This window comes from Myotis myotis, unplaced genomic scaffold, assembly GCF_014108235.1.
Source record: "Myotis myotis isolate mMyoMyo1 unplaced genomic scaffold, mMyoMyo1.p scaffold_m19_p_5, whole genome shotgun sequence".
NCBI lineage: Eukaryota > Metazoa > Chordata > Mammalia > Chiroptera > Vespertilionidae > Myotis > Myotis myotis.
In genome coordinates, this window is record NW_023416357.1 from 28,890,379 (window position 1) to 28,915,618 (window position 25,240).

The 25,240-nt window shown below is 57.7% G+C and overlaps 1 protein-coding gene across 1 annotated transcript; it reads left to right on the forward strand.

Moving 5' to 3' along the window:
- The first annotated feature begins 7,050 nt into the window (after positions 1-7,050).
- On the forward strand, positions 7,051-12,707 carry IRX4 (iroquois homeobox 4). The gene is made up of 5 exons (XM_036311067.1): positions 7,051-8,037; positions 8,549-8,800; positions 9,592-9,719; positions 10,478-10,806; positions 11,325-12,707. The coding sequence occupies exons 1-5, from the start codon at positions 7,993-7,995 to the stop codon at positions 12,149-12,151; spliced, it is 1,581 nt and encodes a 526-aa protein (XP_036166960.1). The 5' UTR covers positions 7,051-7,992; the 3' UTR covers positions 12,152-12,707.
- Positions 12,708-25,240: the final 12,533 nt, after the last annotated feature.

Consider the following 25,240-nt stretch of genomic DNA (forward strand, 5'->3'; position numbering starts at 1 on the left):
AGGGTCCAAACAAATGGCTGACATCACGTGTGAGCCTCTCCCATCCCCAATTTATCTCATTTACTTACTGACCTGTGAAGGTGCCATCTGGTAGCTTGTCACCTTCTACTTGTACAATGTTTCTTACTCTTGTCCAATTGCAGGAGAAGAACGCATGTGAGTGAAGTCAGGGAGCAGGACCCTGGGCTTCAGTGAATATATTCTTTGTGCAAATTCCAGGCCCGACACCCGGAGAGTCCTAGGTTGAGGACCCCTCCCTCATCAGCTGTTTAATGTTTCTGAGGTCCCTTATCTGAATACCAGCTCATGCATTTAGGATACCTGTTTACATTTTATTTTCTCCCTAGAAAGATTTTCCTTTCTAAAACTATGACAGGGAATTCAAAAGGATATTCAAACTGCAGAGCAATGGTATGTACTATTACCTTCTCTACAATGTAAAATAACTCCATCTCATTTGGATGGCTTTTCTAGCCAGGATGATTGTGATCTGAGGCTGTGCTGGGTAAACATTTCAAGTTTAAATGTACAGACTACAGGCTTTGTCTGAATTAGCAATCTTTCACTTTTAATAATAAAAACCTCCCCCTAAAATCATTGGCGCATTTCAGTGTTATAGACACAATGCTGTATTTATTCCTAAACTAAGGAGAAAGACAAAAGGGTCTAACCCTTGCTCACTCAGCTTCCTTCCAACCTCATGAGGACCGAACAGCAGGAAATAAGAATGAGACCAGAGCCCTGAGGCTCCCTGTCCCTCAGTCCACTCGAGATCACCAGGTGCAGCGAGAGCAAGCAACTCTGACCCGTGGCCAGGCCACATGTCACTATCTCTGCTTTGAAAAAGAAACCTTCTTTTGGTAATTCCAGTTTGGCCTTGCACCACGAAGGGGGAAAGGACGGGGGGGGGGGGGGAAGCCCCCTGCAGCCCAAGGGCCAGCGGGCCTAGGAGGTTGGGGACCACACAAAAGCCAGGAGCCTCAGGGTCAGATGCCACTTCCCACTCTACACCCCTTAGATCTTGGCCCTGAAACACTGCTCCATTGCTAAGTCAGGCCAAGGAGCCCTTTCCAAAGGTGGACCCTTCCAAGGGCATCTTTGGGACACTAGTGCCAGTGGTGGTACGAAGCTGTCTACACCCTCCTCCTTGACCTGAGTAAGAGCCTCTTGCCCCTCCTGGGTCCCCAGGAGAGGGGAGAATGAGGCTGTCGGCCCCTTGGCCACAGCAAGCACAGGGCAGTATCAGAGCCGGCCCTGTCAGCTCCTGCACAGCAATTTCAACCAGCAGATGCCTCTGCATGTTGCAGCAAAGTCCAGGCCAAGGGGAGGTGCAGCAGCATGGCCAGGCCCTAGGGCATAGAGACTCTTGTTTCAGATTGCACTCCGTGGCGCTGCCAGCAGGAGAAACAAAGGAGGGACTGAGAGAAGATGGATCCATCAGGGAGCAATAATTGACCAGAGGTGGGAACATGCCTGGGAAGGGGGAAGGCTGTTGGCCGGTCACAGCACAGGGCCCATGCCTGGGAGGACTGCTGTCCTCCGGAGGTGGCCGTAGATGCGTCTCTCTTTCTGGAATAATCACTCACCGATGCCAAAAAGGGACTTTCCCTGCCAGGCCCCCTCGCCAAGACCTGGGTATTTCCATCCTTTCCTCAGAGCAGCAGCCTGGGAGGCCTGGGATGCAGCGGAAAGGATGAGGCAAATCCCCTGGCCCAGAGTCCAGGGCAGAGGGGCAGCGTATGGCTGCCGATGCTTCCAGTCACATGGCCTAGGGTCCAGGGCAAGGTCAAGCCTTTGGGGGCGTCATTGAAGGAGCGGCCTACCTCCCAAGGAAGGGCAAGAGAGCCCCCATGACACCTGGCTGTTGGGTTGTGGACCACCTGGAGGAAGGGAGCCTTTCAGGCTGCTACTGCCCTGGGCTCCTTTCTCCACCTGCCTGCGCCTGCCTGCGGTTTGCTGTTGTTGAGAGGCCTGAGTGAAGTTGCAGTTTATCTCCAAATCAAGGTTGTAAAGCACAAACTGCCTTGCTTATCTTCAGCTATGAAAAGAATCTAAGTTCCAGGTGAGCTCTGCAGAGAGGGAGGGTCAAGCTTGTCCCATTGGCCCCAGGGCCCTTCCAGGAGCATCCTGCTGGGCCTGAAGGAGGAGGACAAGGAAGGGGAGCTGAGCAGCAGGATCAGGAAAGGCCCTTCCATCCCAGGGTCCAAGGGGCCTTTCCTCCACTTCCTTCCAGGCAGAATTAAATGAGCCCCGCCCACTGAAGGCACCCTCCTCCTGAGACCCCTTCCATCAGCCCAGAGAGTTGACCCATGGGCTGCCCTGGCATGCACTTCTGGGTGGATGCTGATGGGTCTGTAGCCCAGAGGAAGCCCACCATTGTGTTTCCAGAGACCGAAGCTGTGTTCTTCCCAGAGAAGCCCCAGAAGCTCTGGGCTCTGTACAGGGCAGCAAGCAGGGGCAGCTGGCTCTCCACTTTCCCTGCCCAGCTCACGGAAAAACTGCAGGGATGGGTGAGGCCTGGAGGCAAACGCCCTCCCAGCCTGCTTTTGGGGAAGTAAGCAGATAAGCATATCCTTTCCAGTGTTTGCAGATATCTTCGAGAGGGGGGAAAGAAAGGGGGAACAGGATGAGTAACTTTTCAGACATGATCCATGACAACAAACCTCAAATGTCATTACACCACCACCAATTATGAGCAGAACATTTGTGTCTCTTTGACGTGAAAATGACGGGAGGGTGGGAAGGGAAGGGTGACCAAGGCAAGGGGTTCTGGGCTGGTAGAGTGAGGGTCAGGGAGGCATGGACCTGGGACCCAGGACACTGCCTTCCCTCCTGGACACGGCCACAGGCTGTCTCCATTTGCAATTGTTCCCAGGCCAGAAGTCCAGCCCAAAAGGGCTCTAGACAGTCCTGGAAAGTTCCCATGTCAGGCCTCCCAGTCTTGGGCTTCTGTTACCTTGGTAACACCCACACCGAGGCTTTTTAGAACTGCTCTGCCTACTGCCCCAAGAGTCCAGTGGGTGGAGACCAGTATGAACACCACCAAGAGAAGCTAGGCTCCCTTAATGCGATGGGGTTGATGGGGGGGTGGGGGGGGGCGGGCGGGCAGGGAAGAAAGGGAAGGGCCTGAGAACCAAGAAGCCCAGCCTATTCGCCTATTCCGAGGAGAAGCAGACCGCCTGAGCCTCAACCTGACCTCCAGGTCCGGATGCCACAGTCAAGGGGGGATTCTGGGGAACCGGGGCCCAGAAGGAGCAGGAGCAGGGCTGTCTGGGGGCGTGGCTCCTCTGTCAGGCAGCCCCAGGCCTGACAACCCGGGGCACCAGGACCGGCCTCCTAAGGGTCCCTGAGGAGCCCAAGCCCCCCTGGAGCCATACAGCGGGCAGAGCCTTTGGCCAAATCGAGGCGGCACGCCTTCCTGCTGTGCTGTTAAGTTCAGCGTCCTCTCTGAGCCTGGTGTCCCTGCCACCCCACCCCCCTGGGCGCCCTCATCCCAGCTCCTACGCCCCAAGTACCCAGAGCGCAGGCCTGGCGGAGGGGAAAGTTGGCAAGTGCGCGGCGCCCGCGGGGGAAAGCGTTAATGGGCGGCCGGGTGGGAGCAGCTCGCTCGCTCGCTCGCCCACGTCACACCGGTGCGGGCTCGGCTGACGACCGCGGCGCCTGGGGACGCTGGCGCGCTCTGCTCGCCAGGTGCTCCGCCTGGAAATGTCTCCATTAGTTGTCGCCTGCTCCCCGCCGGAGCGCGCGCGCCGAGCGGCGGCGCAGAGCCCTGGCGGGCCGCCGGTAGTGGCCCGGCGCCACCGCAGGTAGGCGAGGTCCCGCGCCCGCCCCCGCCTGGGGCTCCGAGACCCCTCCCCCCCTAACGGGAGGCGGAGGCTCCGCGCGGTCGCCGAGGGGCGCGGGCGGCGGCGACGGTGGCGAACTCCCGGTGCATCCCGGGCTGCGCGCAGCTCCCCGCGGGCCCAGCGCCTGAGCGGCGCGGGCGGGCGCGTCCCCAGCGCAGGTAGGGAATGGGCTCGGCCGCGCAAACTTTGTGAGAATCGCTTCTGCGCTGGAGGGCACAAAGTTTGCTGCCTACCGGTGGGGTCTCTGGAGGCCGCCGCGTTCGCTGCAACTTGCAAAATCGCGGTGCCGGGGGACGGCGCGGGGGCCAGCGCGGGCCAGCGGGGCCTGCGCTTGGACACCCGGACAGCGCGCCTTCCCGCCTCGGGCGGTGTCCAGCGGGGAGCGGCGGGGACGCGGCAGGAGAGCCGGAGGGAGCCGCCTGCAATGGAGGGCGTTTCGGGGAGGAGAATTCAATGTGTGCGTCTGCAGCTCGCCCCACTGGCTTTGTGGGAGACCCCAGAGGACTAGCTACGAAGAAGTGACCTGCCAACCTCGAGGTTCGCGAGTGTGGCGCCATCGGCATCCAGTATGCCTCTTAGCCCCTCACACCGCCCGGGTGTCCAGGAGCAGTGGGCGAGCACAGGCGCCCCAAGCCTAGGCCCTAAGCCTCCGAAAAGAAGGTCCTTGCCCCGCGCTGCGTGCTCCCGCCTCTGCCTTCTCCTGGGGTCAACTTTGCTGGACTAGAGTCGTCCAACTTTGCTGGACCACCCGTGTGGGCGCGACCGGGTGGCCTCTGGACGACTCAGGAACTGAGAGTGCCTGGGCTCACCTGATGGCAGGGGCGAAAGTCGCCCCCGGAGCGGGGGAAGGTCAGGGCGGGGCCTGCCTCCCCAGAGGCCCTCCAAGGTTCTGACAGCAGGCGACAATTAAGGGGAGAGCGACCAGCAGGTCTTTAACGTTTGGGACTAATCGGCCTCAGGCCCCCTCATCTTCGGCTCCTTTGAAATACAGCAGGCCAGTGGGGGTACCTCACCCAAGCCTAGCTGCTGTCTTGACCCTGGGGTACCGGGGGTTTCCAGTGGGTTCTGCTCAGGGTGTATTTAGAACCAGGGGTCTCTGGAGGGACATGGGCTCAGCACTCCCCGTCTATGCAGGTGCACTTAGTTGATACCTGAGATGTGATGCTCCTGTTCCGTCTGCTCTTGGAGGGAAACCCAGGTGCCTCATCTCAAGGCTTGGCCTTTTAGTGAAGGGCTCTTGATAGTGATTCTGGTGTTATCTATGGGGCAAACATGGCCCAGGAAGTACACCAGTTTGGGCAAGCGGACCCCAGCCAGGACAAAGGTTGTCAGCGGGGTGCCCACTGACCCTGCCTCCAGAATTGGTTTGTGAGGTCTGGGTGAGCAGCCAACAGCACCAAGCTTCCCCAAATGGGGTGGCTGGGTCTGGGCAGGGTAGAAAGCAAGGATCCGTGTTCAGAGGCCTATTAAAGTGGAGCCGGTGAGCTGGGTTTCACCATCAGGGAGATGGTCTCCAGCCCTTGAGAGGCCGGAGGGGCTGGGAGCATCTATTTTACACACTGATCCTGCAACGGAAAACAGTGCAGTGATAGTCAAAGAAGGCCCCCCAGAGCCTCTGACGGAGGGTTTGTGCCTGCCCGGCTTTCAGAGTGAGCACGCAGCTCAGAAGACAAATGGTCTATGTTCAGAGGCGCTGTTTTCAGTGAGCTGTGGCCAAGTCTGGGGGAAGGAACTGTGGATGTCGGGTCTGGATATGCGGCAGGCACTGGTGGTGGCTTACTCCCCAGCCCGCTGAATGCTCACAATCAGCCTGGGAATAGGTGAGGAAAGGATGCTGAATGCCACCTTTGCATCGGGATGGGATTCCTGCTCCCTGAGCCCTCATCCACCCTTGCCTGGTGCCCCTCCCTATGCTGGGCCCTCATTACCAGGAGAGAGCGAGTTGTTTGTAAACAATAAATAATGGAAAGTAGGAGGACTTTCAGCAAAAACCTGAGCAGAAGCCGGAAAACTGGAAGGAGTTGGGAGGAGGGATGATGGGGGAAGGGAGGAGTGGAGGAGGAAGACGGAGCGAGATTGAGAGATTTATTTCTGCCAAGAAGCCCCGGTGGCTAGTTTCTTATTATTTACAGGAAGGTGATATTAGCAATTCAGGTGAGAAAGAAATAAACACGGCTGCCACGAAATCAATACAGAATTCAAAAAACAATTATTAATGTCATTTGACTCGTGTTCTTTATATATCTCTTCCGGCTACAGACGTTAAACTGTCTGAATAATTTGCATGGAGCGGCTATTCATTATTGCCAATGTTTTTCCTTTGCAAGCAGCTCGGACGTGGCCGGCTGCAATCCAACACGATCGGAGAATCGTATTTTCATCTGTAAATTAAAGCAATTACGCAGCAGATATTATATGATGCGTACTGTGGTCTCCAGATAGTCATCAATCACCTTCAACCGAGCTGTCAGAGCAGGCAGATTTCGTTTCTGGAAGCCAGGCTTGCAGCTGGGGAGAGAGTGAGAACGTCATCATTAATTAGAGGGTGACCCTGGGGCAATTCACAGGTCTGAACCCAGGAATCTTTCCCAGCAAGTCTGCACAGCGCCACCGAGCGCGCTCCCTCCAGCCGAGTGCGGGCAGCCGAGCAGTTCGAGAGCGCTGGGGGGCAGCCCTGGCCCCGGAGGGCGCAGCACACCAGGCGGGGAGCGAGTTCAGGGTGGCCCGAAGCCGGCCCCTTGACGCCTGCTTGCTGGCCTCCTCTTTTCAAGGTCTGGGGGCCAGACCTGGCTGTGGAAATCCTGGGGTGGGCACTCGGCCCTTCCCCAGACCTATCACTGTGCTCCAGGCACAGAGCTACGCAAAGTGGTCTGGGAAGGGCGCCTCTGCCTCTGCCTCACGCCCAGCTCCCCCTCCATCGCGCCTACCCACCAAGGTCCCCGGAGGAGCGAGGGCAGCGGGAGGGCCCCAAAGCAGTCTCTGAGCCTCCTCTCCGAGCGCGCAGGACTTTGGGCAGTCCCGGGATTAGCCGCGTGGGACTAGGGGCGGCTCAGGGAGTTCGGCCCGCTGGGGGAGTGGGGGAAAGGAAAGGAGGGTCTGGCACCCGGCGAGGACTCTCAGGAGGAGGGGGCTGCTAGGCGTGGGGGGTGGGGGGTTGAGGGGGGCGTTCCCTAGGGACACTGGGCCCAGGGTGGCAAGCCCGCAGCCCTCGGGCACCCAGCCCAGGAGTGGCAGACTCTGGGGAAGGCCCCAGGCCCCACACACCAGAGGGCATTTTGATCTCCAGATGCGGACGCTATTGCAGTCGCATCTGATTCTGGAACTCCATCCCGGAGTGGGGTTCGAACTGGTGGGAGCCAAGTGGCCGACTCCCGGTTAACAACAGTCGGGCCGCGCCGCCGCTGCACGCCCGGCCCGCGGAGCTGCCGGCTGTCCACCTGGAGGGGCGCGGAGAGCCGCGGCCAGGCGGCCGCCTGCGCCCGCGCGGGGCTCATTTTAACTGTTGATTACATCTTCATGAAGACTCACTCGTGTGTCCCTCATACGTCTCATTTGTAATTGAGACTAATGATTACAGTGGTGCGGGGAGGAGCAGCTGCTCATTAATTAATTTCTAATTAAAAGTGCCTCCCGTCCTCGGTGACTAAGGAGAAACGCTGCTCTTCGCGTTGATCTCGACTCCGCGGATGAAATTCATTTGCTAAAGCGTGTTGGCCCCTCCGCGTGCCCCGCCCGGCCGTGCCGCAGCCGAGTGACCCGTGTCGGCGGCCAGGCCGGGCTGCGGAGTGGGCTGACGTCAGAGCTTCCGCCGCTTAAAGCCGCGCACATCTGACTTGACGGGTTCGCGAGACTGGTGTTTTTTTTTTCCTTTTTTGCAAAATATGTATTTGTGTCGCCACTGCGAGGCCGGTCGGTCCCAAAGCCCCCTCGAGGCTCTGGATTGCGAAGCTAAAAGGATCGCGGCTGCCGCCGCGGCTCACTCTCCAACCGGGTTAGGAAAGTTTGCTGAGCGTGTGGATGAACTAACCCGCTCTCCTGCTTCGCCCCCAGCGCCTAGGAGCCGGCGGCCGGGGAGCAGTGGCCGCACCGCGCCGGCCCCCGCGCAGGACCCTGCCGGCCCGCCCGCCGGCCCCGGGCCGCGCTCGCCATGTCCTATCCGCAGTTTGGTTACCCCTACTCCTCGGCACCCCAGGTAAGGAGGCCCCGCGAGGCTGGAAACACTGGCTGGCTGGCAGTCCAGCGATCCAATGTCGCTTCCCAGTGAGCAGGGCCTGTGCCACGTGCTCTTAGTGCCCAGCCCCGGGGAGGGCAGGGGCACTGAGAAATGCCAACGGGTGGGGGCCCCAGTTCCCGCTTAATTTGACCTTCACCCCCCCCGCCCCCCCCCCTATTCTGAGGCTGCACCTTAGGGCACCCAAGACACCCAGTAGAGAAGTGGCACATGAGGGCTTGGAACCCCCTCAGGGAGAGTATGAACACCCCTGGGCAGGATTGGCTGGGACCCACGTGGCTGGAGGGGGACTGGGGTGCGCAGGCTCCTCGCAGTTTGGGGCGCGCGGTCTGGCGTGGACCCTATAGATCCAGAGGAAATGGGCAAGGCCTCCTGGATGGGGAGGGGCGGGGCGGGCGGGGCGGATGGAGGCCCAGGGCCCCAGCCTTGCGCCTGGTGGCCCACCCTTCCTTGCGGCCCCTCTCTCCACCAGTTCCTGATGACCCCCAACTCCCTGAGCACGTGCTGCGAATCCGGTGGCCGCACGCTGGCCGACTCCGGGCCTGCCGCCTCGGCCCAGGCACCAGTGTACTGCCCGGTCTATGAGAGCCGGCTGCTGGCAACCGCGCGCCATGAGCTCAACTCGGCCGCGGCGCTGGGCGTCTATGGGGGCCCCTATGGCGGCTCGCAGGGCTATGGCAACTACGTGACCTACGGATCCGAGGCCTCCGCCTTCTACTCGCTGGTAAGGGCGGAGAGGGTGTATCTCCAGCCTTCCCCGCCACGCCACGCCCCTACCCCTCGCTCTGATTTGCCAACTCACTTTCCCCAACTCGGGGGGAAGGGGGCGAGGCCCCAGTCCCCGGGCTGTAGTAGGTGGGAGAAGCGTCTCCAAGCCTGTTCCCTGGGAACATCACCAGCTCCGCCCCCACTCCACCCCCGGTTGGGGCGACCAGGCAGGTGGACCGCTGTATTTAATGTACTGATTGTTCTCGGATCACTATTAAGTTCTGATGCGATGTCTGGTTCTGTGGGAGCAGGCTCTTCCCTCCCCCTCCCGCTGCTTTCCTCCCCCTCCACAGCTTCCCCACCCCCCTCACTCCTCCTGGCCTCCCTCTACCTCTCCTTTCCTCCAAGACCCCCCCCACCCCCACCCCCGCATACACACACACTCCCACCTCCCTTCCCCTCCTTCCCTGGCATCTCACCCAGTCCCCTGGGCGCCTCTCCATTTCTCTCCTCCCTTTCCTCCCTCTTTATTCCCTATCCCTCCCTCACCCTCTTTCCTGCTGCCCCCACCCCTTTCCCCACCTCCTTCCTGCAGTCTCAGCCTCCTGTCTCCAGTTCCTCTGCACCTATTTCCTAATCCCCCAACACCACCACCCCAACCCCCAGCAGTCTCCTCATTGCTGCCTAGACCCTAGGGACAGTCTGGGGAAGGGAGCGAAGCTTGCAGGAGCCAGGGGCCTAGGGGAGGAGGTCGAAATGGGTGGCGCCGGGAAGGAAGCGCGACCCTAGGCTGCTGGGCTCCCACAGAACAGCTTCGACTCCAAGGACGCGCCAGGATCTGCGCATGCGGGCCTCGCGCCCGCCGCCGCCGCCGCCGCGGCAGCCGCCGCCTACTACCCCTACGAGCCGGCGCTGGGCCAGTACGCTTATGACAGGTGAGGGGCTGACCCTCTTCACCCTACCCGGGCCCTGGTGCTCCAATCAGCCATTACCCCCACCCCCACCCCAAGCATCGCAGGGCCTCTCTGAAAGGTGGGGAGGCCAGACCAGCAGCATTCCTCTCTTAGGTCTTACTGAGCTGACCAGACCTTGGTCCCAGCCCGCCACCTGGCGAGCCCCAGCCCGGTTGAAAGAGTCTCCAGTCTCCCACCTGCCACCCCGCACCCCAAAGTCCTCACTGCGCTGTGGTTTGGGGGAGTCTCATCTTGCTGCCCAGGCCTGGGATGATCCCTCCACCCCAAGAAGTGCAACCCAGCCCACCGCCCCTCTGGTGGGAACCTAAGGGGGCAAGTCCTTTCCCACTAGCAGGCAACACGCCCCGTCTTTCCAGGGGAGACAATTACATATGCAGAAAGGTCATGCAGGTGCATTCTCCCCAGGGGCGCTGAAGACCAGTTCTGTCCGTGGGCGTTGCATAGTCTGGTTTGAAGATATATATGACTAGCGACAGACACCTGGCTAGGCCTTGTGCTTGGCCCCACCCGCCACCTCCCTGGCTCAGGAAAGAGCCCAGGCTCCATGTGAGTTTAATCAAGTATAAACATTCTCTTTGCACTTGGGCCCAAAACAACAGCCCCCGCGGGCAGCAGCGCAGGTCAGAATGTGGGTGCAACCCAGGTCTTACGACCATAAACACACACCCTGGACCGGGACTGGAAGCCTCCTGACGCCCCATTGCGCCCCTTGTCTCCAGGTACGGCACCATGGACAGCGGCACACGGCGCAAGAACGCCACGCGGGAGACCACCAGCACGCTCAAGGCCTGGCTGCAGGAGCACCGCAAGAACCCCTACCCCACCAAGGGCGAGAAGATCATGCTGGCCATCATCACCAAGATGACCCTCACGCAGGTCTCCACCTGGTTCGCCAACGCGCGCCGGCGCCTCAAGAAGGAGAACAAGATGACATGGCCACCCAGAAACAAGTGCGCGGATGAGAAACGGCCCTATGGGGAGGGCGAGGAGGAAGAGGGGGGAGAAGAGGATCCCCGGGAGGAGCCCCTCAAGAGCACTAAGAGTGAAGGTGGGTAGAAACTGGTGATGCTGGGGCTGGAGTTCAAGGCCAGGACTCCCTGGGCCTTCTCTGTGGGTTCTAAAACAGTTAAAGGCATGGAACCCTTGGGGAGGGGGGGGGGGCGGGGGCGGGGATTGTGCCTGAGCAGCAAATGAATGAACTGACCCAAGCAGGGCCCAGTGTGTGTGTGTGTGTGTGTGTGTGTGTGTGTGTGTGTGTGTATGTGTGTTGCGGGCTGTGGTGGTGAGCCAGGAGCATGTTTGAAGGAATCCAACATTACGTTTAAAACATTAGACACCCCTCCACCATTGACTTGAGGCTGAAATACAGTCGCAGGCATTGCCTGTTTGGGGTCTGGGCGCCTCTGGAGGAGAAGAGAGGTAGGGAATAAGGCCTAGCTGCTTTTCCTAGCTCCAGGGCCAGACCCCATAACCACAGGCACAGAGTTAGGGAGGAGAAGGAGATGGGAGCCTAATTAACCCACCATCCTCTCTCCCTCCACTGACTACTCTTTCTTTCCTGGGCAGAGCCCCTTGGCAAAGAGGAGAAGGATCTTGAGCTCAGCGACTTGGAGGACTTCGACCCGCTGGAGACGGAGCCCCAGGAGTGCCAGTTGAAACCGCCATTCCCGCCCCTGGAAGGTGGCCTGGAACGCATCCCCGCTGCGCCTGACCGCCCCAGTGCCCCTGGAAAAGAGGCCTCAGGCACCCACCGGATGCCCCTGGCCACCGATGGTGGGTCCGCCCTGGACCAGGACCTGGAGAGGGCCCGGAGCTGCCTCCAGAGTGTGGTGGCGGGGCCGGAACAGCAACCGGGTGCCGGCGGCGGCCCGCAGGCCTGCGAGGCCAAGCTGGGGTTTGTGCCGGCCGCGGCAACTGCGGGCCTGGAGGTCAAACCGCGCATCTGGTCCCTGGCGCACACGGCTACTGCAGCCGCCGCCACCCACCTGAGTCAGACTGAGTTTCCCTCGTGCATGCTCAAGCGCCAAGGGCCCGCCGCCCCTGCGGCCGTCTCTCTGGCGCCCCCCTTGTCCTCACCTGCAGCCCCGTCCCCCGCCAGCGCCCTGGACAGGCACCAGGACTCCCCGGTAACCAGTCTCAGAAACTGGGTGGATGGAGTCTTTCACGACCCCATCCTCAGGCACAGCACTTTGAACCAGGCTTGGGCCACTGCCAAGGGTGCCCTCCTGGACCCGGGGCCCCTGGGCCGCTCGCTAGGGGCCGGAGCCAACGTGCTGACGTCACCCCTCGCCCGCACCTTCCCTCCCGCCACGACCCAGGACTCCCCTGCGGCGGGCGCCACCAAGGAGCTGCTGGCCCTGCCCAAAGCTGGTGGGAAGCCCTTCTGCGCTTAATTCCGCGGAACCACAGGGCCCAAGAGGGAGGCTTGCACGTCAAAGACTTTTTCTAACACGTTTCCAAAGCCTGGCGAGAGCGCAGCGATGCTCAGGCGGCCCACCCGCCCTGGAGGGAGGATCTGAACTCTGTCTCCAGGAACCACGGACAAACCCCTAGATCTGTCGCGCCAGGTCCACCGACCACCCTGGCCATTCCCAAACTCGGGGGCTGGGGCCCGGTGGGATGGGGCTGCGCCCAGAGCAGAAGGCAGCCGCCCTGAAGCATAAAGTTTACGTCCAAAAGTTTACATGGAGAGGCCGGTTTAGTTCCGAGGCTTTGTTTATGTCGCTGTCATCTGGGTGTGAGGCATGCCCGTGCCCTGTCTGAGGACCCCTCAGCCTATTGACCTGCTTTCATCCTCAGCACATAATTCTCACCCGAAACACTTCCCCGAATTTACACTATTGCACACTCTTAACTTGATAAAATTATGTTTTTTAAATGTATGTCCACACCAGTGATTGCCTGCGTCAGAGGCTGATATAACAAAACCAATAAAACGGAGTGATGATGTTTGCATTGCAAAATGAACACAGTGCCGGGGTAGGGATGTGAGAACCTGTTGGGGGACAGGTGCTGATCACCAAGGGGAGGAGCCGGGGAGGGTGCCGCCCCAGAGACCCCAGGAAGTTGCTTGCAGAGCCTAAGACAGGGTTTGGTAAAGCTATTAAAAAAAAAAAAAAACACGTTCAGGATTCTGATAGAAGTATATGATAGAGACCCGACACTTTTAAACTCTCCCCCCCTCCCCATTACCAGGCTCCTGAATTTTTGGTCGATGGGCGTTTCTTTGGCTAGATTAAATTGAATAGCTTTTAAACGTTCTAAACTCCCTGGGACTGTGCCCTGGTGGGGGAGGGAGGGAGATATCACAACCTTGACACCTTTCCTCTGAAGTCGGCCCTTGGACCGTGTTGTGCGGGAGTGTGCGGCCTTCCAGGGCCCCACCTGGCTCCTAACCCCGCCTCCTCGGTCTTCTGGGACCTGGTGCCACGCCGGCAAAGGTCCCCCGCCGCGACCTTTGGCTCCAGGACCGGGAAGTGCTCTGTAGACCTCAGACCCCACGCTGGGCTACGTAAGGATTAGGGACAAAACCCGAAGAACCATTTGGGATAGGAGGATGCGGCCTTGCCCTGCCGCCGAAAGCGTCCGGCTTCCCTCAGGAACAGGGTCCCCTCACCCCCATCCCGCAGGCGCCTGGCCCCACTCCAGAGCCCTGGAGAGCGGCGTGCCAGTGCACTGCTCCCTGGAGTAGGGTCTGACCTCTCGCCCGAAAGGCCTCTGCTAAGATCCTACTGGGCCTCATTCCACCGGGGAAGGACGGATCCACAGGCCAGCGAGCCTGCAAAGGTGCAGCGGCTCTTAGGTGCAGCGATGAGGAAAGGCGGCCCGTGCCGGGATGCGGGCAGATTGACAGTCGCGGAGACACCAGCTGGAGGGGCGGGTCCTCTCTGGGGGCCGGCGGGCAGTTTTCGAGGGACACGCGAGGCCTGGGCTGTCCGGCCCGGGGCGCTCCAAAGCAGGCCCGAGTGGCTGGTGGGATCCGATCTTGGGGAGAATTTAGGCACCCGAGAGGGAACCGCAGGGCCAGAAGTCGGCAACCTGGGCTGTGGGGCACCCTGAGGGGTGAGGCTCGGATGGCCGGACCTCGGCCAGAGCCCCAACTCTGAGCGGTGGGACCTTGAAGCCCAGACCTTGAGCAGAGGGAGCGGTCCCCGTGCCCAGGGAGGGACTGGCCCCGCGCCCAGGCTGCCGGGCCGCGCGCGGTAATTGGATTGTATCCGCCCGCGCGCTGTCACCGTATTGACTTTCGCTCTCTTGGATGATATTATCGAGGTTCGGAAGCTCGCCGCTGATGTGCCTGTCAAAGGCTGCGGCGGGAGCCCCCGGCCTGGCGAGCGAGCATCAGCCAAGATAATTTGAAGTGAAATTTTCATTTTGACAGTAAACCCCTCAATTTCTAAAGGCTCGGCGCTCCGAGAGCCCGCTGGCAGGGGGAGGCTTTGCGGAAAGCCACGTCTTAGACTGAAAAGGGCAAAAGAACTCGAATTAGTTGTAATAGATAAAAGGGCAAAAATAAAGAGTCAAGGGTACTTGACAGTAATAGCGCAAGTGCAGTCTCCGGGGAGACACTGAGGCCGAGGCTGGGGCGCCAGGAATTTTAATGCGCTGCCCAAGCGCCCCCACTCCAGCCTGAGACAAAGCCGGGCATTTTCAGCGAAAACAAGACTGGGAGGACGTGGCGGCGCCGGGAGGCCGGACCCGCGGACGCGGATGCGGACTTCGCTGGGTGGACCCTCCTGGCCCGGTTGCGGGCTGCGGGCTGCGGGCTGCGGGGGAAGCGGGACTCCAGGGGCGGGCAGGTGGCGCCAGTGGCGAGCGCGGGCCCGCGGGACTGATTCCGTCCTTCCCCTCCCGCCCAGGCCGTGGCCCCAGCTCCGAGGCGGCTCGGACCCGGTCTGTCCCAGACACGGGCCAGGGTGATCCCACGCCGCAGGAGCACCCAGTCCTCGGGGAACTGACTGCCTGAAAGCGGTTTATTTGATTGAAGGACAAATTTGTGTGAAATAAAGACATCAGATGGGGGGGGGAGGATTCAGCCACATCCCGGGGCAACGCACCCCAAAGGACGCCCGAAGCTGGGGCTGTCCCTTCGCCCCACATCTCGACCTTTGGGGGCACACTCGCTTTGTGCACCTTACCCGCCCCTCTGGCCCTTCTTCGCGGCAGGGGGTGGTGCGGTCGAGTTGGGCCAGGAAGGCCCCGCGGTGGTGGGGCGGGGCGGGCGGGGCGTGGGGGCTGACGCGGCGGGGAAAGGTCGCTGTCCCCGGGCGAGGCCCCACGTCACTCCCCCGGCGGCTGTCAGCGAAGGAGCCGGGCCCGGCGCTCAGCCACTCAGGCGTGGCGAATTCAAACACGCCGAGGAGGGTGCTAAATTAACGGCGCTCTTTACATAGAGCCCAAATAAAACTGCAATCAGCGGCGCGTTACTTTTCATTAAGCGACTCTGACAGCCGCAGATCCGCAGCCGACAGGGGAACAGGCCCTGGAAATATACGGCGGGCTCGGCGCGGGTCTAAGATAATTCCTTAAGCTCCATTAACAACTCTTAGCCGCGGGAAATGGGCTCCCGGAAACCTCCAAATCTAAAAGCTTTATCGACCCTCAAACCGCTGTTGATGGTTCCATTTTTTTTTCTTCCTTTCTCCTTTTTTTTTTTTTTTTTTTTTTTTTTAGCTTAAGGAAGAGATGGCCAGCAAGGTAATAGAGTTTGACACGACACCTTCTTAACGAGAGAGAGAGAGAGAGAGAGAGAGAGAGAGAGAGAGAGAGAGAGAGAGAGAGAGAGAGACAGGCCCTTAAGTGATATTTAAAAGGCAACCAATTAAGATTTAAAGTGGTCGTCTGCTGAGACTGCGCAGGCGATTTATGCCACCTACTTTACCGTGGGCATGCCTGCCTGCCTGCCAGGAGCCACTGCAAGCAGCCTGGTTGGCCTCTCTCTCCCTCTTCCTCTCCATTTCTCTCCCACCCCACACCCAATAAAGAGAATAACTGGAGAGAAGCAACAAGCTCTCTCAGTGCTCCATTCCTTCCCACCCACGGTCACCTGTTGCAGTGGGCGCCCGTCTCCTATAAGGGAAATTGAGCCTGGCCCTCTTACAGGCGGCTAGCTGACCAAACCCTGTCTTCTGTGCCTTGGTGCTGGGAGGCGGCCTCTCTAGTGGGGTGCGGGTGCCCAGGCTGCAGGGCTGACACCATGGAGGCAGAGGTATTCCCCACTTTCCCCTTCCTCCCCTGCCAGCCCAGTGCTGTCTTCTCTACCAACATTCCAGAAAGATGCCATCTCCTCCAGGCAGCTCTACGGAAGCCCTTCATTGGGGTGAGCCCGTTCCCTTTCACCCTGTCCCCTCCCTTAAGGTGACAGTGGCCACAGCATTTATTCCCGTTGGTACCACTGAGTTGAAGAAGCCAGAAAGCCCTTATCCAGCTCATACCCAGGGAAAGCAGCAAAGCCAGGAAGGAAGGCAGGGACCTTTTAGTTTGACCCCAGTCTAGGTCCAATTGGAAGGCACAGGAAAGATGGGGCCCTGGAGGGAGAAGTGGGGGAGAAGAGAGAGAGGAATGGGAGAGGAGAAGAAGGGAGGAGGGTGAGGAGAGAGGGGAGGGAGAAAGAGAGGAGAGGCAAAGGCTGGGAGGGGAGAGAGGCCAGCAGAGAGGAGGGGAGCAGAAGGGAGGGGAAATCTAGTGGAGGGTAAGATGGAGACCACCTTCTTCATGAGAAATACTTCTGGAAAAAAGTATGCATTTCCCCAAAAGGACCTTGACTCTTGGGGTGAAGGCAGGAGGTTTGTCAGAAGTCTGGGCACAGACAGGCCCCCTGCCTTCAGAGGGTTTTGTCTGGGGGAAGGATGCAGAAGAAACCCTTACTGCCCTCCTCAGAGTGGGAGCTCATCCTCTAAGTGGTGTGGGGCGATTGAGCAGGGGCAGAAGGGGAAGACGAGGCAGTGGAGCACTACCCAGTGTACCGGGACTGGGCCATGCTCAAATGAGCCCTCACCTGTACCCAATGACAATGCACTGAACAGGCAGACCTGAGGTGAGAGAGATGCCCTCCTGACCCCACCTGGCCCTGGAACCCCATGTCAACACTCCAGCATAAGAGTGTCCAAATGACCCCACCCGACCTGGAATCAGAGAACAGAGGACAGATTTCCCTGCTTTGTGCCACCCTGAGCCTTTGCGTGCTCATAGAGGCCTCGCCAGCAGGGAACAGGGCCCGTCCCTCACACAGGTGACTCCCATTCACAATCAGGCTGCAAATGGGACCTTAATTAATGCATTAATGATGAAGACATTTTCTTCATGGAACATTAGAGTGAATTCACAGTAATCAGCCTGAACACAAACTCCAGGTTTGCAACAGCACTCGCCGGGGGCAAGGGAATAATTTAAGTCACACAAGTAGGTGGGTACACTGCTCATGTGATGGTGGCCCCCAGGGCCACCAGGCAGAGGGCTGTCCCAGCACTGGGGACAGACCTTCTGCAGGGGGGTGGACGGCTCCAGTGCACGCACATGTTGTCACCTGCACCTGTGGGTCATGAGAGTCCACGGCGGGTGGCTCACCTCTGCTTCTAGTTGTCTGTGGGCCTCTAGCGGCTGCTTCCTTTCTGCTGTGGCCCCATTTCTGTGACCATGTGGCCAAGAAGGGGAAGAGGGGACATCCAGGATGGGGAAAACTTCAAAATCAGAGTCCACACCTGGCCCTTCCTTCCTGGCATTTGCCTAGTGAAAAATCAGTTGAATGTGCGGGTACTCCTGGGGCGGTGCCTGGGGATCGTTCCAGGGACGGGTGTCAGGCCACCTGGGAGAAATGGCCTTCAGGAAGGGGGCTCTGCATTGGCAGCAAGGGGGGTGGGAAGAGGAGCTACACGTGCCCACTCTGAGCCCATAGGACTCAGGAAAGCAACCAGGCCCTGGAGGAAATTGGTGGCCTGGCCACTGTTTTCTCCTTCCCTCTTGCCCTCAGGACAGCCCATTGGCCATCTGCAGAGCTGGCGCCCTAGGGCAGGGTGAAGTGCCTGAAGGTTGGAGGGGAGTTAAAAGGTGAGTGTGGCCATGCCCAGGTGCACTGTGGAGATTTGTGGCAATTGGGGGGGGGGGCGGGGGGGGGCGGCCTGCAGCTCTAACTTCATCCTGCTTTCATCCTGCTTGGGCTCTGCAGGGGTGAGGATTGGAAGGGTGAAGACCATGTTAAGTACTCACACTCCTGCTCTCGCCTTTGTTTTCTCAATAGTATTCTAGCTTAGAATGTCCACTGTGGGAGGACTTGAGAGCTGAGCCCTGGGGAAGCACCCACAGATGTGCCTGCTGCAGGCAGGCAGGGGCTGCGTGGACTGAGGACACCGCCATGCAAGATTGCACTCTACTGAAGGGACCACAGCCCTGGCTCAGGCATTCATGCTGCTCCACATGAGGCCGGCCACCCCCACCCCCAGCCCGTTTTTCTGCTCTTATCTGGTTTCATTCCTAACCTGTTCCTTCACCCACTGCTTCGGGCAGAGGAGGCTGATTGGGGGTTATCAGCACATTTATAACGTTTCACCTGTTTCTGTTGTTCAGCCAACATCAGGCTGCCAGGGGGGACAGCAGTCACACAGTCACGCAGTCACACAGTCACGGGGTGGAGGCTGGGAGGGCAGGGCCGCCTTCTGACTCATGCCCTCCATTCCAAAGAGCCCCCTCCTCTTCTCTCTAATGACACAAACTACAATGTTATGTTTTCCTTCACCTGCTTCTGGCAATCAGAGAGCATTCATTTTATTCTTCTGGTTTCGTGTACAAAATAAGTTATTATCTTTGACATTTAACATTTTCTTCCCTCATTTAATGTAACCGCCCTGTTTTGAATACCTTCGATATAGACATGCCTCCTTGAGGAAATCTATGAACTAAGGAGACTGAAAGAGAGGCACACTCTCTTCTTTCCTGCTGCATCCTCCTAGCCATTAAATTCAGTTCAAAACGCTGTCCTTGTCTTTAAAACAGAGTTTGGCTTCCCAAAGCCTGAATCACAGAAAAATTCCCAGGCTGTGGGTATGTGTCTGCATCTTTCACTGCGTCAACATCCATCACTCTTACCCACCAGGACCCTGACCTGCTTGCTGGTGGCTTCTGGTGAATCTGGGTGGGCAGGACATGAATGGATTGCAGGATGTGGAGATCATATTCCTTTGTGAAGGCATGAGATACAAAGAAATAGATACTTAAAAATAAAAGCAAGTTGTCATTTAAATGTAGGGGATACATGTAGATATGGAAGAAGCGTGGTCCCCACTGCTCTCCCTGACCTCTCCCAGTCTTCCACTGCCCTCACTGACCACCTGCAGCTCCAACACCCAGGACTGGTTCATGAACCTACATTTTTCTCCTCCTCTCTTGGGTTCCAGGGTCTCCCCTTCATCACCAGTGCTCTGAAAAGGGACATAATCAATGTCCTTACTGTAAAGTGACACCAATAGTCCACAGCATCAGCTATCACCCTCCTTGGTATGTTATATTTAATGAGATAAGGGCATAAAGGAAGGGAGCATGGGCAGTTGGGACCATGCGAGGGGTCCAGCCCCATGTGCAAGGCCGCTCAGGGCCTGCTGAGGCCACCCTGTGCTCACGGCTGAGGAACAGCCACCAGCTCCGAGTTACTCAGGCGGGGCTGGGAGTAAGGCCCCGTCAGGTGTTATAGCACCTTTGGGACAACAGATCCTTGTCCAGACAATGCTTCGTGCAAACCACACACAGTGTTGTGGTTATCTTTGGAGAAGTCGGCCATGCATGTGCTCCAAGAGAAATGGGAACAAAGGAAGCGAGGGCCTCAGACTGAGTTCTGAGCCACCATGTGGGCCTTCACACCACTCACCATAGTCCCCTGAAGGGCCCAGGCTCCTGTGTCATCACAGAAGCTCCGAGAATTTGCGAAAGCAGAAACAGAGGATGCCTTGCCTTTTAGAAGATCAAGGGAAAGAGCCAGCAGGCTGCAGGACACCTTGAGAAATCAAAACCACAGGGTCCACAAGCATCCGTGACCAGGGCTTTCCCCTGCTACTCCAGGACCTCAGGCTGACATCCCTGGGCCATTTCCCTGGTCCTGTGACCCCAGCTTCCCCACTGCTGTGTAAGTGCAAATTCCTCTGTTCTGTCCTGTGGTCACATAATAATCATCACAGCTGCTCCTCCCAGGGACTAGAACCTCAGGACAAAAATGTGGAATGAGCTTCCTTATGTGATTAGATCAAAAGGCATTAATGGCCCTGTCGCCAAAGTAACCAGAGCAGGGTGGTCTATAACCCACATAACAACATCCTTACTCACCATCACCTGTGGTCATCCAGAGCTGGTGCGTATTTAGGACAAGACTCTGCTGACCAAGAGGCTGCTGCACACACCCCAGCACTGACACCCCAGGCACTGAATTCCCAACTGATCATAGGGCCTCCCTGCTGGTATGAAGGAAGTCCTTATCCCCAGTAGCCAGAGGATCACAATTTCTGGAAACAAGATTCTTGAGCTGAACCTGCCACAGGCCAACAGGCAATGCAAGTCGATTCACAGCCCACAGGGTTAAGAACATTGGACCCTCCAATTATTCTGCACTTCCCACCACCCTTCCCATACAGCCCGCTCCTCACCAGAAAGAACCTTCAGCCTCTCACCTCTCATGACTATTAAACCCAGGACCAGCCTTAAGTCCCAGGGGCCCAGGGGTCAGGCACAAAGTATGACCCAGGAGGAGGGCCAGGTACACAAAATGAACCCCAAGGTTTTACAATTTTTATTGACAGAAACCTGGGGAAATGGTGCAGCAGTGATCCTAAGGGTGATAGGCCCGGCTGAAAGGTGTCTGGGTTGGTTCAAGACAAATGTATGGGTTTGGGTGCCATGATGCTGGGTACTGGCTTCTCAGCACTGGTTGAAGCAACTCTTGGTTTTTAACTGGGAGATGAAAACATGGACTCAATGGTTGCCCACCTGAAATGACGTCAGAATGGTGGCAGCAAAGGACAGCAGCATAGAAACATGGGATTGTTGCGGTGAGTGGGTTCCCTGTGCACAGCCTGCTCACCTCCTATCTGTGTCCCTCAAAGGTGCAGAGCACACCCCCTTCCCAGGTTTGGGAATGGATGGATGAAGAGAGAACCTCCATTCTAAAGACTTTGCCATAACTGTGATCTTGAAAGATACTGTGCCCAGTGTGGCCTCAGCCCCATGGGGGAGAGGCTCCCAGAACAGCAGGACCAAGGGCTGGGTCTTGACCACCAGAGACCATGTGGGTGGGTGTTGGACCTAGAGGGTAGCAGGGCTACCCAAGCATGGCTGGACTCACAGAGATCTTTGAGGACACTGCAAATCATGATGTTTCTAGCATTCAGGTAGGTAGGCAGCTGAAACCTTACCCAATTTGTATAATAAAAGGGATAAAAACAAGCAAAAAAAAAAAAAAAAACCAACAACCTCCAAAACAGGTTAAAACAACCTCCTAGTCTGATAAACAGAGACTGGGCTTGAATCAGGGCCTCTTACCCAGGGCCCCGCTTGATGACTGAGAGACCCAGACCTGCTGAGTGAGGACACACTGCCCAGCAGAAATTTAACTGCAAACCTCCTTCCCGGGGGACGACTCAGGGGTCATTCAACAGGGGGGCTGGGCACGGTAGCAGGACATACCCAGGCCTCTGGATGACCTCTCCACAGTGGCTTAGCATTGACTAATTCCTGGAAACCCCAAATTCCATAGTAAGGGTAGGAACTCCTGGAGGCAGACAGTGTAGCAAGTGGGTTCAGGGTCTTCTCACAGTGGCCTTGTGTGTCCCTGGTTCTAGCCCCTGTTATCTCCTTGGCTCTGGGGTGCAGGGCTGGCATAGACTCCGGGATGAGGGCCTTGATGTTCCTGCAAGTGGGAGCATTGGAGCTGCTCTTCCCACAAAATGGTACCTGAGGTTGTTCTATTTTGAAGGGACTGCAAGGACTAGTCATCATCAAAATCCTGAGAGATACAGGGGTGGTTATAACCACCAGGTGCTTGCACCCTCTCCTGTGCAGGGGACAGCTGGGTCTTGAGTGAATTATCACAAATTCATGAGGGCAGTGACTGTTCCTCAGCTGATGTTCCAGCTGTAGGTTCTTTAGTGGAAAAGGTCAGCACATTCCTTGTTACCAATACATGCTAATGACCTGAGAGCATGTTGTCCCTACTCTCCCCCCCCCCCCCCCCCGCCGCCCGCCCCCCGCCGTTAGTGAAGACATCACACAGGTTGTTTCCCCAGAGGGTTTGTGATGGCCCTGGACATGCAGGCTGCTCACTCACTGACTCAGGGACACTGAATGACTGTTCTTGATTACAAAGGGGGTGGTAGGTTGCTACTACCCGTGGACGGGAGGAGAAGCCTGAAATCAAGGAATCTTCTATCCTGTGGCTGAAGAAAAGTTACAAGCAACCCAAACAGGGAGCAACCTTATTTGGAGACAAGCTCTTTAAGAGGTGATTAAGTTAAAATGAGGCCGCTCAGGTGGGCCCTAATCTCATCTGACCAGTGTCCTTACAAGAAGAGGAGATCAGGACCGACCACAGGAGAAGGCTGCCATTTGTAAGCCAAGGAGAGAGGCCTCAGAAGGAACCGGCCCTGTTGGCACCTTGAGCTTGGACTTCTGGCCTCTAGGACAATGAAACTAGATGTCTAGTGTTGGAAGCTGCCCAGCGTGTAGTACAAGCATGTTAAACTCACGGCCGGCAGGCCACATGCCTCATTTAAATAGGCATCCAGCCCACTGGCCCGAGTTTGACATGCTTGTGCTTTGTTACAGCAGCTCTAGGAGGTCAATACTGAGGTCTTTCTATAGAACCCTGTGGGCCCCACCACAGAGAGTCCCGGGGCCCAAAGTGCTGAGGCTGAGACAGCCGGGTTCAAGCAAACCAACTAGTCAAAGTGTGGAGCTCACAAACATGTCACATAAGAAGTGGTTAGGCATTTTGTGGGAAAGTATTTCATTTTACAACAGGATTGGCCCTAGAATGCCACTGAGATGGGCAACTCCTTGAGCAGTTCAGACTCCTTGGATGCATGTGTGGAAAGCAGTCAGCTCTGAACAAAATTGGCAAAGACTCTGTATTTCAGAAAACGACAATGACAGGCTACCTCTTTGTTTTAGTTTTAATTACTGGACCATCAATCCGGCTGTAGCAACAGTAGCCTAGACTGCACTTTACACCCCGAGGGAAGCCAGTGCCCCAGCACCTTCCTGTGACATTAGAGTGGGAATCAATGGAGCCGCTCCAGCACCAGCTGGATCCAGGAACCACGATGTGGATGGGGCCACCAGGTTCCCCACCACATGCTCCTTTTGGTGTCTTGACCACGGCGAACTCTCGAGAAGCCCTGACCCTCCGACCCACTTACCCACAGAGCTGCCACAGAGCCAAGAGGCTTTTGGGGTACAGGCTGCCCACCCCACCCCCACTGGTCATCAGCCCAGCAGATCCAGAGAAGCCTCCCTGCCAATGTCTGGGGCAAAGGGGGCACAGCAGCATCTTGGTGTGCAGTCAGGATAGGAACAAATGGATGCCACCAGCAGAAAGTTATGCCCCTTTGGGGAAGCAATCATTGGCTCCTACTGGTGTCTGATAAAGAGAGACCGAGTGCCAGACCAGAAGACAGCAGCTGACCTGCCACATGGCTGCCCGTGCCAAACCACCTCCCAGGAGCCCCAGTGAGCAGAGCTGCAACCTGCCAACAAGTGCAAGTGGCATGTGGGCGATGGAGCTCAGGCAGGCCAAGAGGTACAGTCAGGCCAGGAGGGACAGTCAGGCCAGGAGGTACAGTCAGGCCAGGAGGGACAGTCAGGCCAGGAGGGACAGTCAGGCCGGGAGGGACAGTCAGGCCAGGAGGGACAGTCAAGCCAAGAGGTCCAGTCAGGCTGAGAAGTACAGTCAGGCTGGGAGGGACAGTCAGGGACAGTCAGGCCAGGAGGGACAGTCAGGCCGGGAGGGATAGTCAGGGACAGTCAGGCCAGGAGGGACAGTCAGGCTATGAGGGACAGACAGGCCAGGAGGGACAGTCAGGCCGGGAGGGACAGTCAAGCCAAGAGGTCCAGTCAGGCTGAGAAGTACAGTCAGGCCGGGAGGGACAGTCAGGGACAGTCAGGCCAGGAGGGACAGTCAGGCCGGGGGGGACAGTCAGGCCAGGAGGGACAGACAGGCCAGGAGGGACAGTCAGGCCAGGAGGGACAGTCAGGCCAGGAGGGACAGACAGGCCAGGAGGGACAGTCAGGCCGGGAGGGACAGTCAGGCCAGGAGGGACAGACAGGCCAGGAGGGACAGTCAGGCCGGGAGGGGACAGTCAGGCTGGGAGGGACAGTCAGGCTGGGAGAGACGGTCAGGTTGGGAGGTATGAGCAAGTAGAAAGTTTTGTGTAAGTGGCATGAGCAGGTGGCTGGGACTCTGTCAACATGTCCTGCTGCAGCATTGCCTGCCCATGCCCAGAAGGTGCCCTAAACCAACTGGCCTGACTGGGGCCTGGGGCTGTGCTAGGGGTCCCCCCGCTGGGACCTTGTCCCAGGGTCCTTTCCCACCCTGTCCCCAGCAGGAGCCTGTGGCTGCCTCCCTGCCCATCAACCCCTGACAGCACACGTGGAAATGTCCCTGTAAAATGACTTTTACAGCCTGAGGGCCCTGCTGGGCACCGTGCCCTTCTCCCTGAATGAGGGGTCAGCTGGGTTATGGAGGAGCAGTGTCCACAGTGAGCCCTGCCCGTTCTTCTTACAAGCAGAGACCCCAGCAGACCCAGGAGGGCTGGGGACCCTGACTGCCCAGACGTCCCCAGTTTCCTTTCATTCCTAGGTCTGGAGTCACCGCAGTCACATGTGTTAATCCTTTACAGAGTTGTGCTGATTATGAGTAAAAACACCCAGCTTCTCTCTGCTGGAACCATCACGCGGAAGCCAGACCTCTTGTTTACGTTTCATTGGAGGGGGATTGTCAGCACGTGTGGCCTAGGAGAGCCCTTCAGAACAAGTGTGGAGGGCACAGCGGTGCCCTTTGTCTTCTTTGTCCTTCCTGAGTCAGACCTTCCTGTCCAATGAGCTGTTTCACAGAGATTCATTTTTACAGAAGAAAGTTGACTTCATCTTCATTGACCCCTATGTTTCCATCCCTCTTTAGCCCACCGGGCCTGCCCACCTTCCAGATGGTTCCAGTTTCAAACGCACCCCATCTGTCCATCTAGCACGTGGCGTCAGAACTGCACCCTCCTGAGAGGGCTTGGCTTGCAAGTTTTCCCAGTCCGGAGGAAGCTTGTGCGCCAAGCAATATTTCTAATTCAAACTTTATTATGTAATTACAGTGTGAAGCATATTATTTTTCTCTTTATTTTCCTCTCAGTTAACAGTAAATTTTATTGCCTAAATAAATTACACATGCTGAAATGCATGCCTCGCAGCCTACACACCAATTAAACCTGAAGCTGACACAGTCCGAGCACAAGTACATGTAA